The sequence below is a fragment of the Aplidium turbinatum genome, chromosome 4 (genome assembly GCF_918807975.1).
Source record: "Aplidium turbinatum chromosome 4, kaAplTurb1.1, whole genome shotgun sequence".
Lineage (NCBI taxonomy): Eukaryota > Metazoa > Chordata > Ascidiacea > Aplousobranchia > Polyclinidae > Aplidium > Aplidium turbinatum.
In genome coordinates, this window is record NC_137475.1 from 26,724,935 (window position 1) to 26,740,372 (window position 15,438).

Here is a 15,438-nt window from a genome sequence, read left to right on the forward strand (position 1 = left end):
CTATTTGGTGATTTTTTGAATTTTTTTTTAATCGGGTACCGTAGCCTAATTATCATTGCTGTTTTAGGGTTAGGGGTAGGCCTATAGGGTCTTATTTCAATGTTTAGCGACGTTAAAACGATGTAACATCAGCAATGATAATTAGTTAGGCTACGGTACCCGATAATTAAAAAAAAAAAAATTAAAAAATCACCGAATAGGGAACTCACCGAAAAAGGCTCTCACCGAATAGTAGCAGACCCCTCTACCTACGCTAGGTCATTAACCTGTTCATTAATTAATTCAATCATTTACCAAGTGCGTATCACGACAATTGTCGTTCGAGCCAGTCGTTCTCACTGTTGGCTACATGACACAATTAAAGTCGATTTTACTATCGCAATGTTTTGAGAAGCATTTACTTTCGTTTCATGCTTTTCACCAATATCTGGATGGAGCTATGAAGAAACCAAGCATCATTGTTTACAATGATAATTGCAGTGCCGACAGAAAACAATGCAGTAATGCGATTACCTACATCAGAAAACAATAGGCCACCATTAACTTCTCCGGAATAGACAAAACTTATTGCGCTGCGAGCTGGGGACTTCCCAACACAGTCTATCTAGAAAGTGATAATGCGATGAAAAAGACTAGTCGCCAAATTAATACGCACAGTAACAGTTAAGGCATTTTTCGTGCTGACTACGCGAAATGCTAATGAATTTAGTCATAAATATATGAATTATGTTGAGCAGTAGAAGATGCCAATGACTGTTCAACAGTGGAGTACAAATCTGACTGATTGGGTTGCGCAAACTCTGCTTCAAACAATTCTTCAACACAGCCATCAAACCCTTCGTTAACTTTGTCACAAACGTTCTCCACAACATTGGTCATGATTTCCTCCGAAAGGTCAACGACGATCTTCCATGGATTAAACTTTCCCTTAGGTTCATGAAACACAGAGTTTAAGTACTTTCTAAAATCCAATTTATTTTTGTGAATGGATTTAACTATTTCTTCTGGAATTGATAGCCTTTTTGTACATGATGTGGACCGTAATGAAACTGGACTGTTAAAAGACTGATGAACATGTACGTGTTTTTGCGGCATAAACTTGACAACTTCTTTCTTCGGTGTAAGCACAATTTTTTTTCCACCACGGATATTTAGATATTCAGCTTTGTCTGCACCTTCTTCAGCATTCTGCAAGGAATTTGTGTCAGCATTATGACGGTTGTAGCATCGTTTCTTCAAGTCTTCATATTGTATCTTCTGCCATCGATGTCGAATAACCTTTTCTGTATTTTCAATGTCAACCAGTCTTTGATACAAATTTTCACACTGAGAATTGTTCCTGATCGCCTCTACAATGTCAGAAGGGGCATCGTCGGAAGACACTTGTCTATGCTTCACATTGTCAAAATTTGAGTCAGTCAATACGGTTTTCTTTCTAGGTTCAACTGTTGCATTTGTGCGTGTGTTTTTATTTCTCTGTTTTGAAAGTTTTGTCCGAATAAGTTTTTTGTGACATTGTTTTCTTGGCAAAGAAGAACTAAATTCACAAAACTTAGAGAGGCCTGTCGATTCAGAATAATCAGATGGATGAGATGAAAAATCTGACGGCGTTTGTTGATTTCTTATAAAATCTTGAATCAGTGATGGATTAGGCAACACATTCTTTGAACTTGAAAAACTTGATTCATGCCTTCCAGAATTGGCTCGCTGTTTTTCAGGAACTCTTGCTGAACAATTGTCGCATCTGGCGATTATTGTTGGTTGCTTTACAAAATTTAAAGGCAACTGCTTGGCAGGTGAACGATAATGAGACAAAAATCCACTATTACTGGAAGTTTTCTGATTGAAACGCTTTTGAAGTTTTTCCTTCTTAATTAATTCCTGTGGAGGTCTACCACGTGTCCAAGAGTTATCAATAGACGGTGCACAATCGGTCAACAATGACAAGTCACATGTGGATGTGATAGCATCTTTCATCCCTCGTGGAATTTTGTACCGAATATCATTATGTTTTGGTGGTATAAATTTCACTGCTTTCAACTGATCAGGACTACTGTGTACTCTGACAGACTTTTTTAAATTGGTATTTTGATTATGGGAAACTGGCAAAGGAGCTTTGGCTGGATCACGAAAATTTTTTTTGTCTATTTTAGACTTTGCTCCAAACGTTTTTGTACCCTTTTGCATTTTAACTTTCAACGGTTGTTTGCTTTCATCGGGTTGTTTCTCTTTAGCAGCAAGCACCTTTTTGTTTCTTAAAGAATTGCTGACATCTAACTTTGCCAACTGATGTGCTAGAGACATTTCATCTGACACGGCAATACTATTTGGAAGGTGCAATTGTTGGGTAACAAACGGTTTTTCAGGAATCTTCTGAATAAGTATAAATGGAGGAGGCGTACCATGATCAGGAAGCGTAGAAGCAGGACTAGGAGCATCTAAATTAAAGTTAAGTTGATTGTAATGAGTAGTACCAGATACTGGAAGGTTCATTTCAATCATTTCGCCTTTCAGTTGAACTGTATATTATGTATCATATAAAACTGTGCATTTAAAAAATATAACCAATTGTAATGCCTGCAGAAAAAGAAAAACATATAATTATAAAAGTAAGATTTAGTTGAAAACTGTGAACAAGCTAAAGCTTAATCTCCGAATAATATTGATAAGGCAAGGTTGGTCGCAAAATTAGATTATACAAGTAGGCTATTACAGCAAGATACAGCAAAATTTGTTAAGTTTTGGAATTACACAAGAAAGAAGCCACACGACCTTGTTCGGTGGAAGTTAATCAGTTATCAACAAAAACGAATATCGAGGCCTGATATTATTATATATATAATCGTATAAGAAAAACAATGAAAACTATTAATACTACAAAAAGTGCTCAATGCCAAGCAAAAAGGCAAAGCAGAGCGAATTAAATCAAATGTAGTTATTACTATCTGAAGCCTTTACAAATTGTTTCACCTAACGGATCATCAGAAGGTCTTATTCAAATAGAATAAGAATATTTTATTGAGAATGAGAATATTGAGAATAAGAATATATTAATAAGAATATTATATATCAAATAGAATTCTTATTCAAATAGAATAAGAATTCTATTTGAATAAGACCTTCTGATGATCCGTTAGGTGAAACAATTTGTAAAGGCTTCAGATAGTAATAACTACATTTGATTTAATCATATAAGACGTATATATGATATGCATTTTGACCGTTGACAACAAGATGAGTGCTGTTTATTTATGGATGACTTATAGCAATTCTTTATTTTAATATTGGCAACATTATTGGGAAAACCACCAAATTGGGAATTGGGAAAACCACCAAACAGAACAATTCATAAACAAAACTGTCAGTAAAAATGAAATGTTCTATGAATTTAAGCCGTATGGCAAGCTAAGAAACATAAAAAAAAATCCACAAGTGATTAAATCTGTCTGACATTTCCCCCACCCTCCCCTATAGTGTAACTGTATAAGGCACATTTCTCTTTAAACCTGCTACTAACATTAACATAGGCGAATTAACTTATTTATATATAGTGATTCCCATAGGCGCCGACTTTTATTTTTGCACGGGGTGGCGGATAGCACAATATGGCAACCTAAAAACTTTCAAACTGTATGTTTTTGTTTGATTTTTACTAAGCGTGTTTTGTAGATGCAATTGTCTTTTCACACCTGATTTGTAGTTCGATAAATTACAAAGCAACTTTAAAAAAAAGCGCAGGAGGTATGTCGTGAATTTTATTGTTACGTCGCTGCTCTGATACTTAACATTTGGCAAAAGTATTTTTGCAAACAGCAGCTCTATCAATCCAACCGTTAATCAACTGGTTGTAACCGTGAAATTGTAACCGTGAAGCTTCAGCTTGATAAACATGTAAAATTAGTTCGTTCAATCGCTGTTGCGTCATGGTAGATCGCAAGTAGGTTTTTATGCACCTGAGTGCACTAAACGATCGCTCTGCCTCGCAGGTGGTGGAAGGCAACGATAAATTTTAACAATGCAGACCACGTTTGGAAGCATTAATGAAATTGTTTCATTGCTTGCAAATAGATCAAGCAGTTGCGATGTAGTTGAAACAAAAATCTATTTTTGCTGTTGAAAACTTTCCAGCTGTTGCAATTCCAGACGCAGAAGCGTTGGGTTTGTGTCATCTTTATATGTGGCATAGGGTGGATCAAAAAAAACGAATTTTTAGGTTCAGCTTAGTGCATCTGCAAAAAGATGCAGTTTGGGCTATCTTTTACATTGGTAATTAAAAAAACATTTTTTGACCCTGTTTGACCCCTATCCAAGAGCTCTCTAGTGACCGCCGAGGCAAAATTCCTTAAATTGGCTATAATTTTTTTTCTAGTGGATGCAGGCTTGTGGTTTTGGTGTCTATCCTGGCAACTAAATCAAGTCTTGGGAAGTCATTTCTGCAGTCTAAAATCACCTATGGGCTAGCAAAATGACATCAGAGCCTTTATTCAGCAAAAATGCTTAAAAAAGTTGGAAATTTATTGTTTTTTTTTAAAAAAGGGAAAAGAAAAACAAATTCATAATGCTTCTAAAGGTATTGCTGTTAATACACTGAAGTACCGTAAACATATAAAAGCAAACAATTACCGTATGAAGTTAATTGCAAAAATGCTGCCTTTACATTACAAGCCTTAAAGCAGCCGGCGGCCATGGCCGCTAAGTAGTGCTTGAATGACCGCCGGTGCTGCCTCCTCAGTCGGGCAATTTGGCTGCCGGTTTCTTTAGCTAATTATTTAATTTTGCAATAGAAAGATCGTGGATTACCTGTCAAAAATATCTGGTATCAAAAAGTGTTGCAAAACTAGGTCAGCACGTCATAATCACCACTGTTGTATTGTGCGGAAACATTTGCTATTGTATGGAAAATATCCAGATGCGATCACCGGCTATAAGTCTTGTTTGTAATTCCCGATGTTTATTTTAACAAAGTGTTAATCCGAAGTGCTAATTTACATTGGCTGGCAATGTTGTCTTTTTTATGTTGATTCAATGTTGTCAGACATTGAATCGTTATTAAAAAGCAGAACTACCCAGACAACAAAATTCGTCATTTTTACCCTGATTTAGCCACTGCAAACGTAGAATCAATGTAAAAATGACGGATTTTGTTGTATGGGAAGGTTAGTTGACATCCGAAGGGAAAACACGTGTCTTCAGAGTTGAGAAATGTTTCCGCTATGGGTTAGTGACTTCACAGTTCACACCCTAAATGGTGACATCATAACGGTATAAATGGTCAGGTTTTATGAAAGGCGGTATGCAGTTGAAACAATTTAGGGTCGTTAGATGGTCCCGCAATACCGGATTACAATCCCGATAAAGCAGTTATTACGTGGTACAACGATTCTATAGCAGGACGCCGAGACTTCAATAACACTAAGTGATCATTTTGGCATTGTTGCAAGTTTAATTCTATGTACTTGTGCTATCGTTATTTTGTATTTGGCCTCCAAGCACGCAAATTTGGCCGCCGAGAAGGAGCTCTTGGTAGGCCACGATGGCTGCCGGACAAAAACACGAGTTTTAAGGCCTGCTTTAATTTGAGCATCCAATTATCCATAGCATTACAGTAATGGACACAAAATGCATTACAACGGGTTCAGGCGAAATCAATACCGTATATTAGCGTTTTGTTGAAGAGCTTATATAAAATCCTGCAGACATATCTTTCTTAAAAGGAATGATGACACTGACAGACAGGACAGCCACAATAGCCGGATTTGACTTTATTTCATTCGCACGAGTCAGAAGGAAAGAAAGTAGGTTTCTTAGTGCAGAAAAACGACAAAAACACTCTAAAAAAAGAAACGCAAAAACTGCTTCTACTGTAGCTCTTAAGATAAGGAACTTCTCTGGTCAGCTTGTTTACATCACATCAGTGAAATCGTTGTGTCACATATCTTTGAAAGTTTAAAGCTAGAGATTTCAAAATAACTAGAAATGAGCATCTTCATGAGACTTCGCAAGAACTGGGATCCTACTCCACAGTGGCCAACTGCTAAGTACACTGGATATTAGGGGTGTTCAATTTCGATTATTTGAATATTCGAAAATCGAAATTCAATTTATTTTCGATTTCCGAATTTCGATTTCGGATATCACAACTATTTACCACACTGCAAAATGTGATTTCATTGAAAGAAACGACATGAAAATTTGCTAGAAAACGCGAAAAAAAAGTCATGAACACTTGCAAAAAAAAAACACAAAATAACGTCTACAGCTCCAGGCCCATGTTGGTGTTTATGAAAAGCTGATCGACATGGTCACCCATCAGTCGGGATCTCAGCTTCGTGACGGTTAGGCCAGCTTTTGAAAATGATCGCTCCGCTGGAGCCGAGGTTGCTGGGATCCCAAACACTTCAAGTTCATTTTCACTGCCGCGACATTTCACTGTAGAGTGCAGAGGTTTTGACTCGAAAGCGACATTGAGTATGTTTGCAAGCGCATAAAGCTAAATGCACGCTCCGTCTACGTAGTTGTTTTTCTGATGTTCAGATGTTTAACAGTTCAACTTTTCTGATGTTCAGATGTTCATCAGATGTTCAACATCTGATGACATTGAATCGACGCAAAATGGTAGATTTTTGCTATGTCCCAGGCAGCAAAATCAGTTATTTTTACATTGATTCAACGTCTGCAGACATTAAATCAATGTAAAAATGACAGATTTTGTTGTTTGGTGTTGGATTGTAGCATCGCAACTCGTTCTAGTGATTATTTACTGCAAAGCTGTTGCGGTTTTCAAAAAGTGTTTTCCTGCTGCCGATCGCTAGTTCATTTATTGTTTTATGTATCAATACAGCATAAAAAGTTGTCCCCACACAGAAATAGGCCCATAGCCAGCCGGGATTCAGGGGGGGCCTTGCTCCCCCTTGACAAAATCTCATACATTCTCGAGCAACAACTACAATTATAATGATTTTGCCCATTTAAATTCCCCCCCCCCCCTAAAAAAAGTTGCCCCCTCCCCCTTGCTCTGCGGTCTGGCTACGGCCCTGCCCCCACAGCTTAGGCACCTATGGATTCGGTAAAAAATGGATAAAACTGCGACAAAGCTCAGCCTACACTTTCTGCTATTGCACAACCTAGCTATCTTCATTCTTGAGAGAAATTTGGCATTAAAAATGCCAACGTGGCATCCCTGGTGCGGGACTGGCCGTTGGACCCGCGAGAGCGTGTGATAGTCACGTGATCGACGATGTGCATGCCTCAAAGTCTTTTTTCGCTTGCAAAATGCGACAAGACAGATTTTGCGCCACTTGAGTTACTTTCAACCGCGTTCAGCCGAAAGGACGGCTATAATTTCGAATATGTCCGATACGAAAAACGAATTTCGAATATCACCTTAATTGAAATCGAATCGAAAATGAACACCCCTACTGGATATCAACAGCTTTCCAATAACAACACATGATCTCATTCAAAACCTCAAAGATGACGTTGCTCAACTTGCACAAAGCAAATACAAGTTCATTTGAGGCGACTATAAATAACTTATGAACTTGTGCATTGCTTATATCAGTCCTGGTCTACAAAATGTGAAATTCTACCGTTCTGGGGTCACCGTCACACACAAGGCCAGATGAATGGCCAAATTGATTCATTCCTATCAATTGGTGCTACTGGAAAGTCAAAAAGCTAAGTTACCTAAGGGAATTATCACATCAGTTTCACAAGTGGCTAAACTGAAAGATCTCATGAATTTTATTTCACTCATCTACTGTATATTATATATATTGGTTTCGGAGTAGTGCTGCTGTAGATGCTCCTTAGAACTGTTTGACAATGTACAAGAACATTCTCAGATATGGAGCAGTGCATAAGTTGATATCAGATGCTGCTGAACGTAGCTTCAAACGTCAATTTTGGTATCTCTCGGCTGAGATGGTACTGTACGCGAACAGGCTACTTCTTCTTTTCTTTCTTCTAAGTTTTTACGCTATGCCACTAAAAGGAAACTATAGTGCAACTTTTGTTTTATTTCTTCCTTTTTTTTCCAACTTTGTGACAAACAAAGAAAACGACCAACTTTATCTCGACCAAACTAAAAACTAATGAATTTTTGCTCAACGTAGTCAAAAAATGAAACGTGTAACTTACAAAAAATGTGAGCTCATCTGAAGGCAAGCGCGAGACTAATTTAGTTTCTCGCGCGGGCTTGCGGTGATCGAAGCCAAACGTCACAGTACCACTGGACTGGCACTGTTCAGCTCTGAAGTTCAGGAAGAGGAAAACATCAGATGGCTGATGAACTTATACATGTAACCACACACATATTCAACCAAGCAACCACACGGCATTTAACATAATCCATTAAAATTGAACATAAACTATAAGCTACAAACGTTTTCGGCCATACACACGTTAGCCCTTATCAAGTAACAAAAAAATAACTGCTTATCATATCTACACTGAAAATGAATAACTGATCTAAACACTGAATTGAAAAAACGAAATGCAAAATGAAACGGCATAGCATAGGAGAAAGGCACATCACATGGCGTTTAAATTACACGAGGCAAAGACGCATCATATGACGTATCAAGAAAAGACGTTGAGTAAATAAGAAGCACCTGAGGCAAACAACTGTGTATTGAGGCGAGGATTGTATGATTTTATTAGTCAATACACAGTTGTTTGCCTGTTTCGGGTTATTTCACTAAATATTCGTGGTTAGGGAAACCACTATACACTAAGGCGATGTGAAATTTGAATGGACAAAATCGAATTATCACACAGGGTGACTACTGTTGTGTAGAGTATTTTTTTGAAGTTTTATGCAATAAAATCCAGTATCCGTAAACATGTAAGCGTTTTAAGGTTAGTATTTTCTAATTCTTGCAAAGTGATTCCACAAAAAATGCTATCACAACGCATCACTCCACGTGATCCAGATAGCGCGCTCTGAATGGCTAGTTAGGGAAAACGCGTTGTGTGCCGCACACACGCGCGCGCGAGCGATTGCTGTCTGCTGCTGAGAGATTTATAGCTTCAGATGCTGAATTGCTGATTGTTATTGAAGATAAGGCTGCAAAATTCAGATAAGAAGTTGTGTTCAGCCGAAATGTGTGCTATGATTTTATGCTTGGTTGTTAAATAATCATTCAGGCTTCGGTTCAAAGTTAGTTTAGGCTAGGTTTTCCAAATTGTGTAAAGTAGGCCTAAGAGGCAGTGTCTGTAATTATCAGGTCTTCTGGAATAAGAACTGCTTATTCAGATGAAGTTGCTGTTTGTGGACTGGTTCTGCATTTTTTATATGTAGCTTTGAGAATGACACTGAGTGCTCAGCCTTGTGCTGATAGCCGGGAAGAACGCCCCTTTCTTCACAATGTCCTCTGCCCTGGCGCCTGCTGGTTTTGTTGGCTCTTTCTTTGTTTCCACAAAGATAAGAGTTAAACTGACTGGTAAAGTGGTGGTCGAATAAATTTGTGGCAGAATACGGTGCGATACTGATGAGCCCAGCCTCATGGGCGAAACACGTGTCTATCGCTGTCAATTCTTGCTACAAATCGGCTGCCGAGAAACATAAAGTTCATAGTATTACGGAAGGCTCAGACAACTAAGTTTTCAGCACTTAAATTCTTAGTTCTGTGTACTGTAAGTGGGCTATGTTTATTTTTCAAAAAATACATTAATCTCTTCACATATTATCTTTAGTTCATAAAGCTGACCTTGTTGTGGGTAGCATTGTTAACTGTTAAATTATGCCTAAAAGTTCTAAAAAGAGAGTAAGAAGCATGGAAAGCTCTTCTGTCATTGGACCCTCCAAGGAGCTTCCCACTGCTGATTTACCAACACTACGATCTGTTCTTGCATTCTGTACTTTGTTAAAGGTGATACTCAAGTACTTTATTACTGCAACTTTTTCTCTGATCGGTTTTAATTAAGCTTGGTAGTGACATAAAACATAGACCAACTCGTATATCTTCGTATGGATGAAGGGTAGTTGTTAAAAATACTAACATATAGCTTGCATGAATGAACAATACACGTAGGCAACAATAACCAACTACAGTAGCAGACACTTTTCAAAACCTTAATGTGTTGAAATAATTAATTGCATGTTTGCAGAGACAGAGCACTCATAAGGAATTAATTTTTCAGGAAGCTGGAAAAAAAGCTAACTATTCTTTTTTCAAATGAAGATCGCATTCCTAAAACAATTGAGGTTTCTCCTCTCCCAACGTTATCGTGGAGTAGAAGCACCGTTATACCAAATTGGGCCTCTTGACAAAAGGACAACGAAAACGCTTCAAAAGAGAGTTAACAAAAGGTAAGTTCTTACATACGATATCTTTTCAAACATTTTTGTCTAGTAATTTTCTATAAAATGTAAGGCTTTTATAAGTATATTCTTTGATAACAGGGTCAATGGGTCATGCATAGACATGTCCCATGTTGTGTACTGGGGTTGGTCAGTTGTTGTCATTGACATGGCTCTTCTAACCACATTTGTTGAATGGAGCCATATGAGAAGGAGAATGGGTTACTGCCAATTCTACAACCCCACTTCAGCATTGCAGATGTAGTGCAACCAACTCTAGATAGTAGGTGGTTTAAGGATTTTTCGCTTTCCTAAAGCATTTCCTCGTGGGAAAGTGATTCAGATGTTCTGATTTCTATGTCTGTAAAGGCAGGCAGCTTGTGCTTTCACTAAACCTAGTCGTGTTATGGCGAGAAGATTTTTTTTGACTATCACTGATTTTTACTGCCATTTGTCCGAAAGAGTATTATTTGTTATGTTTGGCATATATTGTTTTTCGTTGTGATAGTCAGAAATAGAAACAAACTGAACTGATTTACATGGATTATTTTGTGTTCTTTACATTTATCATTCACACAAAAAACTTGTTTTTCAAGAGCCTTAAACAACAGCGAGGAGATGATTTTGCTGCAGGGTCATTCCATGCCAAATGAGCAAATTTTTTGGAAAAATTACACCACATGTCATAGATTTTATTGAAATTTGGCATACTTGTAGATGTCGAAGAAATATAATGAATGCAAAAAAAATTTTTGAAAAATTTTAAACATTGGTGGAGTTATGGGCATTGGAAAAATCACCATTTTTGCCTGTTCCGCTTCAGTGATTTTGTCCAATTTCTTGTCATATTTCTAATTTTTTATCCTACGATCATACAATATGGCTGAAAATTGCTAAACAGACATTTTAAGATCCAAGGAAACCAAAAATGTAAATTAAAAAGTTGACAGAGAACTTCTTGATATGATTATAAAGGTTTCAACTTGCTACACGCATTTTTCGGAGGCCAAACTTTGGGGGCCTATAAAAAAAATGGGTATAAAAATTAAGAACTGAAATTCACATGTTTTATACTTATACCAATACACTTTCATGTCAAATAAAAAAATTGAATTAATTTTGATAACTACTATGATAAAAGTTAGATTTTCTGACTGGCAAATTTTGACCTTTTTTACACTCATTGTTTAAGATTTTTGTCTATGACATCACAATTTACATTATTGCTTGTTGATGACATCACAATTTACATATTGTTTGTCATGACAATTGTTATGTAGCTCATGAATGAATTGAATACTGGTAATACACTAAGGTTTAGTGCAGTAGGCCATGCACCATAGTAGTGGTAACTTGTAGAGTTATTGAGTTAATTACTCTTTTAACTGTGATTTCAATTTTAGGTTGTCCTATTAGCAATGTATTATTCCTAACATGCTCCACAGATCTTGCAACCAGAAAAGATACTTTTCCCACTGTTCAAAGCCTGTCTACCTGCTTGAAGCAGAGAAATGTCAAGGTTCATAATAAACATGTTCATCTGTTTCTGCAAGTCCACCAATGTCCAAAAACCCAATGCTTCTAGCAAAGTGAATTTTTATGGTACAATACCTTATTTTTTTTCTAATGTCATAATGCTGTGATGAATCCATAACAATTGTGTTATTGTAAAACTAATGTAGTACTAATAATATGATAACTACTATAGTGCATGGCCTACAACGTTAAACCTTAGTGTATTACCAGTATTCAATTCATTCATGAGCTGCATTATGACAAACAATATGTACATTGTGATGTCATCCACAAGCAATAATGTAAATTGTGATGTCATAGACAAAAATCTTGAACAATGAGTGTAAAAAAGGTCAAAATTTGCAAGTCAGAAAATCTAGCTTTTATCATAGTAGTTATCAAAATTAATTCAATTTTTTTATTTGACATGAACGAGTATTGGTATAAGTCCAAGTCCAATACATGTAAATTTCAGTTCTTAATTTTTATACCCATTTTTTTTATAGGCCCTCAAAGTTTGGCCTCCGAAAAATGCATGTAGCAAGTTGAAACCTTTATAATCATATCAAGAAGTTCTCTGTCAACTTTTTAATTTACATTTTTGGTTTCCTTGGATCTTAAAATGTCTGTCTAGCAATTTTCAGCCATTTTGTTTGATCATAGGTTAAGAAATTAGAAATACTATAGGAAATTGGACAACATCACTGAAGCGGAACAGGCAAAAATGGTGATTTTACTAATGACCATAACTCTGCTAATATTTTAACTTTTTCAAAATTTTTTTTTGTATTCTTCATATTTCTTTGACATCTACAAGTATGCCAAATTTCAAAAAAATCTATGACATGTGGTGTAACCCATTTGCTCATTTGGCATGGAATGACCCTGCAGCAAAGAAGTCACAAGTGATAGAGGAAGAAAACTGGAAAAAAACAGCAGTTTTCTGCAGCAATTGATGAAGAAATTGACTCTCCTTTCGAGCCAGCTGCACCTGGTACATCTGAATGTGACAATGCCCCGGTATCCAGTGATGATCCTGCTCTGCGATCTTTATCTGTGAACATGTTAGAAAATATTCGCAAAGGCAGTAACTCTTGTGATGTTTCTGTCCGCACTTTTACCCAATCAAAATTAAATTTGGATGCCAACTCACTGTTCTCTTTAATTGGGACCATGCCACGCTTACTAAGTCTATCCTTACTTCACACTTGACCATAGATGAACTAAAGGGTTTGATAAACACAAAGTTTGAATGCCCTCATTTTCCTGCCCATACTCAGGCTGTGCAGCGTATCATTTGGGAAATCACTAACGACTGTGGAAGTGTTGCTGGCCATCAACGACGGTATGATTTCATTCGGGCGAGAATTGCTTCAGGTAGGGTCTTGCCGAAAGCAGACACAAAATCTGACTTTCTTTCATTGGCTGCAGTTAGGGATGGGCAAAATAGAATAATTAGCTATTCTAGAATATTCTAGAATACTGAAACCGAATATAGAATACAGATATCTATTCTAGAATAATTGACAGTTTTTACCATCAACACATTTTAATGATTTTTATGACTTTACAAAAACAATAAACGTCACAAAAATTGCTTATTGCAGTGTAACAAATTTAGGCTTTCTAAATTTTCACCAGTCAAACGAGATCTCAACTTGGTGGCAGTTATACCTGCACTTGAAAAACATCTCTCTGAAGAAGCAGATGTAGCAGGTACACAAAAATATTTTGAAACTAACTGATAGAAAGAAGAAAATTGGTTTTTGTTTTGCTTTCCATCAAACAAGGGCGTTTTAAAGAGATGTAGTGGATGCTTTCAACAACGTGAGATAGGTATCTATTTCTGAAGCAGGGGAAGCCAAATTTGCTGATTCATCTTCACTACTGCAAGCAGCATCTTCAATCCCACAGCTCAACAAGTCGTCCATGTCACTGTACTGGCATACCGGTAGTACAGGCCCGTAGCCAGCCGGGGGCCCTGGCCCCCCCTAAAAAAATTTTGCCCTCTGGCAAAATCCCAACATTCTCAAACAGCAGCTACAATTATAAAAAGCCCCCCGTACGTACTTCTGCGGGGAGGGTCACTAATTCGCACATCCTGTGGTCGACGTTGCCCTGCATACGAGCGTGGGAGCTCACGATGTTGGGTGGCTCAGCGAAGGCAAGTCGACCCTTGTATTTTACCAGAAACAACTTAGGTTTGTGGTACCAAAATAGAGAAAAATCCTGAAAGCGGATTAAGCTGTTTCGTGCCACACTTCCGCATGACTGTGAGGACTACAAAGCGCTTGACAAGAAAGATCTCTTTAATGCGAACAATGAAACTCGTGCGTTTTTCCGACGCCGCATCGCACTGAATCGATAAACAATTTTGTCCTCGATAAACAAGTTTGCCTGTCCTTGCAAGCATTGAGCCAGCTGCACTACGGCGCCAACGTGCTGTTCTTTCCCTGAGCCGTAAAGCCCTAAACCCTGGCCATCCGCTACACACAACCACGCTGAGATATCCACCAAAGCAGCGGCTAAAATCAAGAAAGCCATTTGTACGCGCTGCACAAGACCTTCTGGCAGCCTCTGGTGGAAGCCCTAGCAAACAGTGGTGCCACGCGGCGTGGTGTGAACAATGGTCAAGCAGCACGTCCCCACTTCGCCAAGTATTCAGATCCCCGTCCGAAAACCAGCTGGGACATGGCCTCTCTAGACTTGCCTCATCAAGGCGTAACCGTTTGCTCACTGGTGTTGGACGCTATGGTGCAGACATGTTGCGCTGGGGCTTGGCAGAGAGTGCTGCTTGTGAGTGTGGCGAAATGCAGACGGCAGCCCACATTATCAAGGATTGCCGGCTATACAGACCACCCCATGGTATGGAAGGCCTAATTTCCATCGATGACGACACCAGGCAGTGGCTAACCAACGGATGCCCTGACATATAGCGACAACACGAGAGAAGAAGAAGATAAACAATTCTACTTTCGCTGCAGCGAATTCGTTGCGATCAAACGGACTAGTACGAAGTAGATCGTTAAAGCGGTTTCAATTATCCGATTTCATATGCATTTTGAAACCGGTTAGACTCTACAACCGGTTATTCTATATTCGGTATTCTATTTTGCCCATCCCTAGCTGCAGTACAATGTTTTGATATTCACCATTGTTTCTTGTTCATTATCTTTATTCTTCATTCGTCTGTGCACGTTTTACAAGCACATATAAAGTTGGTTGGTTGATGTGTAAGCTACCATTGGAGAGTTGCAGTTACTATATCTGTCAAAAAACAAATGCAAATTGGCGAAAACAATCGAATATTAATGCAGTGCGTTGTGTGATTATGTAATACATATTACTACAACAAAACCAAAGTGTCATCTTATGCACAGTGCATTCCTACTCTTGCCATAGAAGTGAAAAAGACTTTAATATCATCAGTTTTTGCTGACCAAGCAAAAATAGGGTTGATTGTTTAATATCTTACCGTACACCGCCAGCCTTTACCTAAAAGGGCAACTAGCAGTCGCATCATATGTAATTGTTGTTGTAGTTGTTAAAGTTGGAAATTTGTACAATTTAAAAAAAATAAACAAAGTTTTTTTCTTCAAAAAATTTGTACCTGGCAACTC

General features: G+C 37.8%; 1 protein-coding gene across 1 annotated transcript; it reads right to left on the reverse strand.

Annotated features, from left to right (window-relative positions):
* Positions 1-346: 346 nt before the first annotated feature.
* LOC145768842 (uncharacterized) lies at positions 347-2,569 on the reverse strand. The gene has a single exon (XM_082580448.1). It carries the CDS (start codon positions 2,500-2,502, stop codon positions 706-708), a length of 1,797 nt encoding a protein of 598 aa, XP_082436574.1. The 5' UTR covers positions 2,503-2,569; the 3' UTR covers positions 347-705.
* Positions 2,570-15,438: the final 12,869 nt, after the last annotated feature.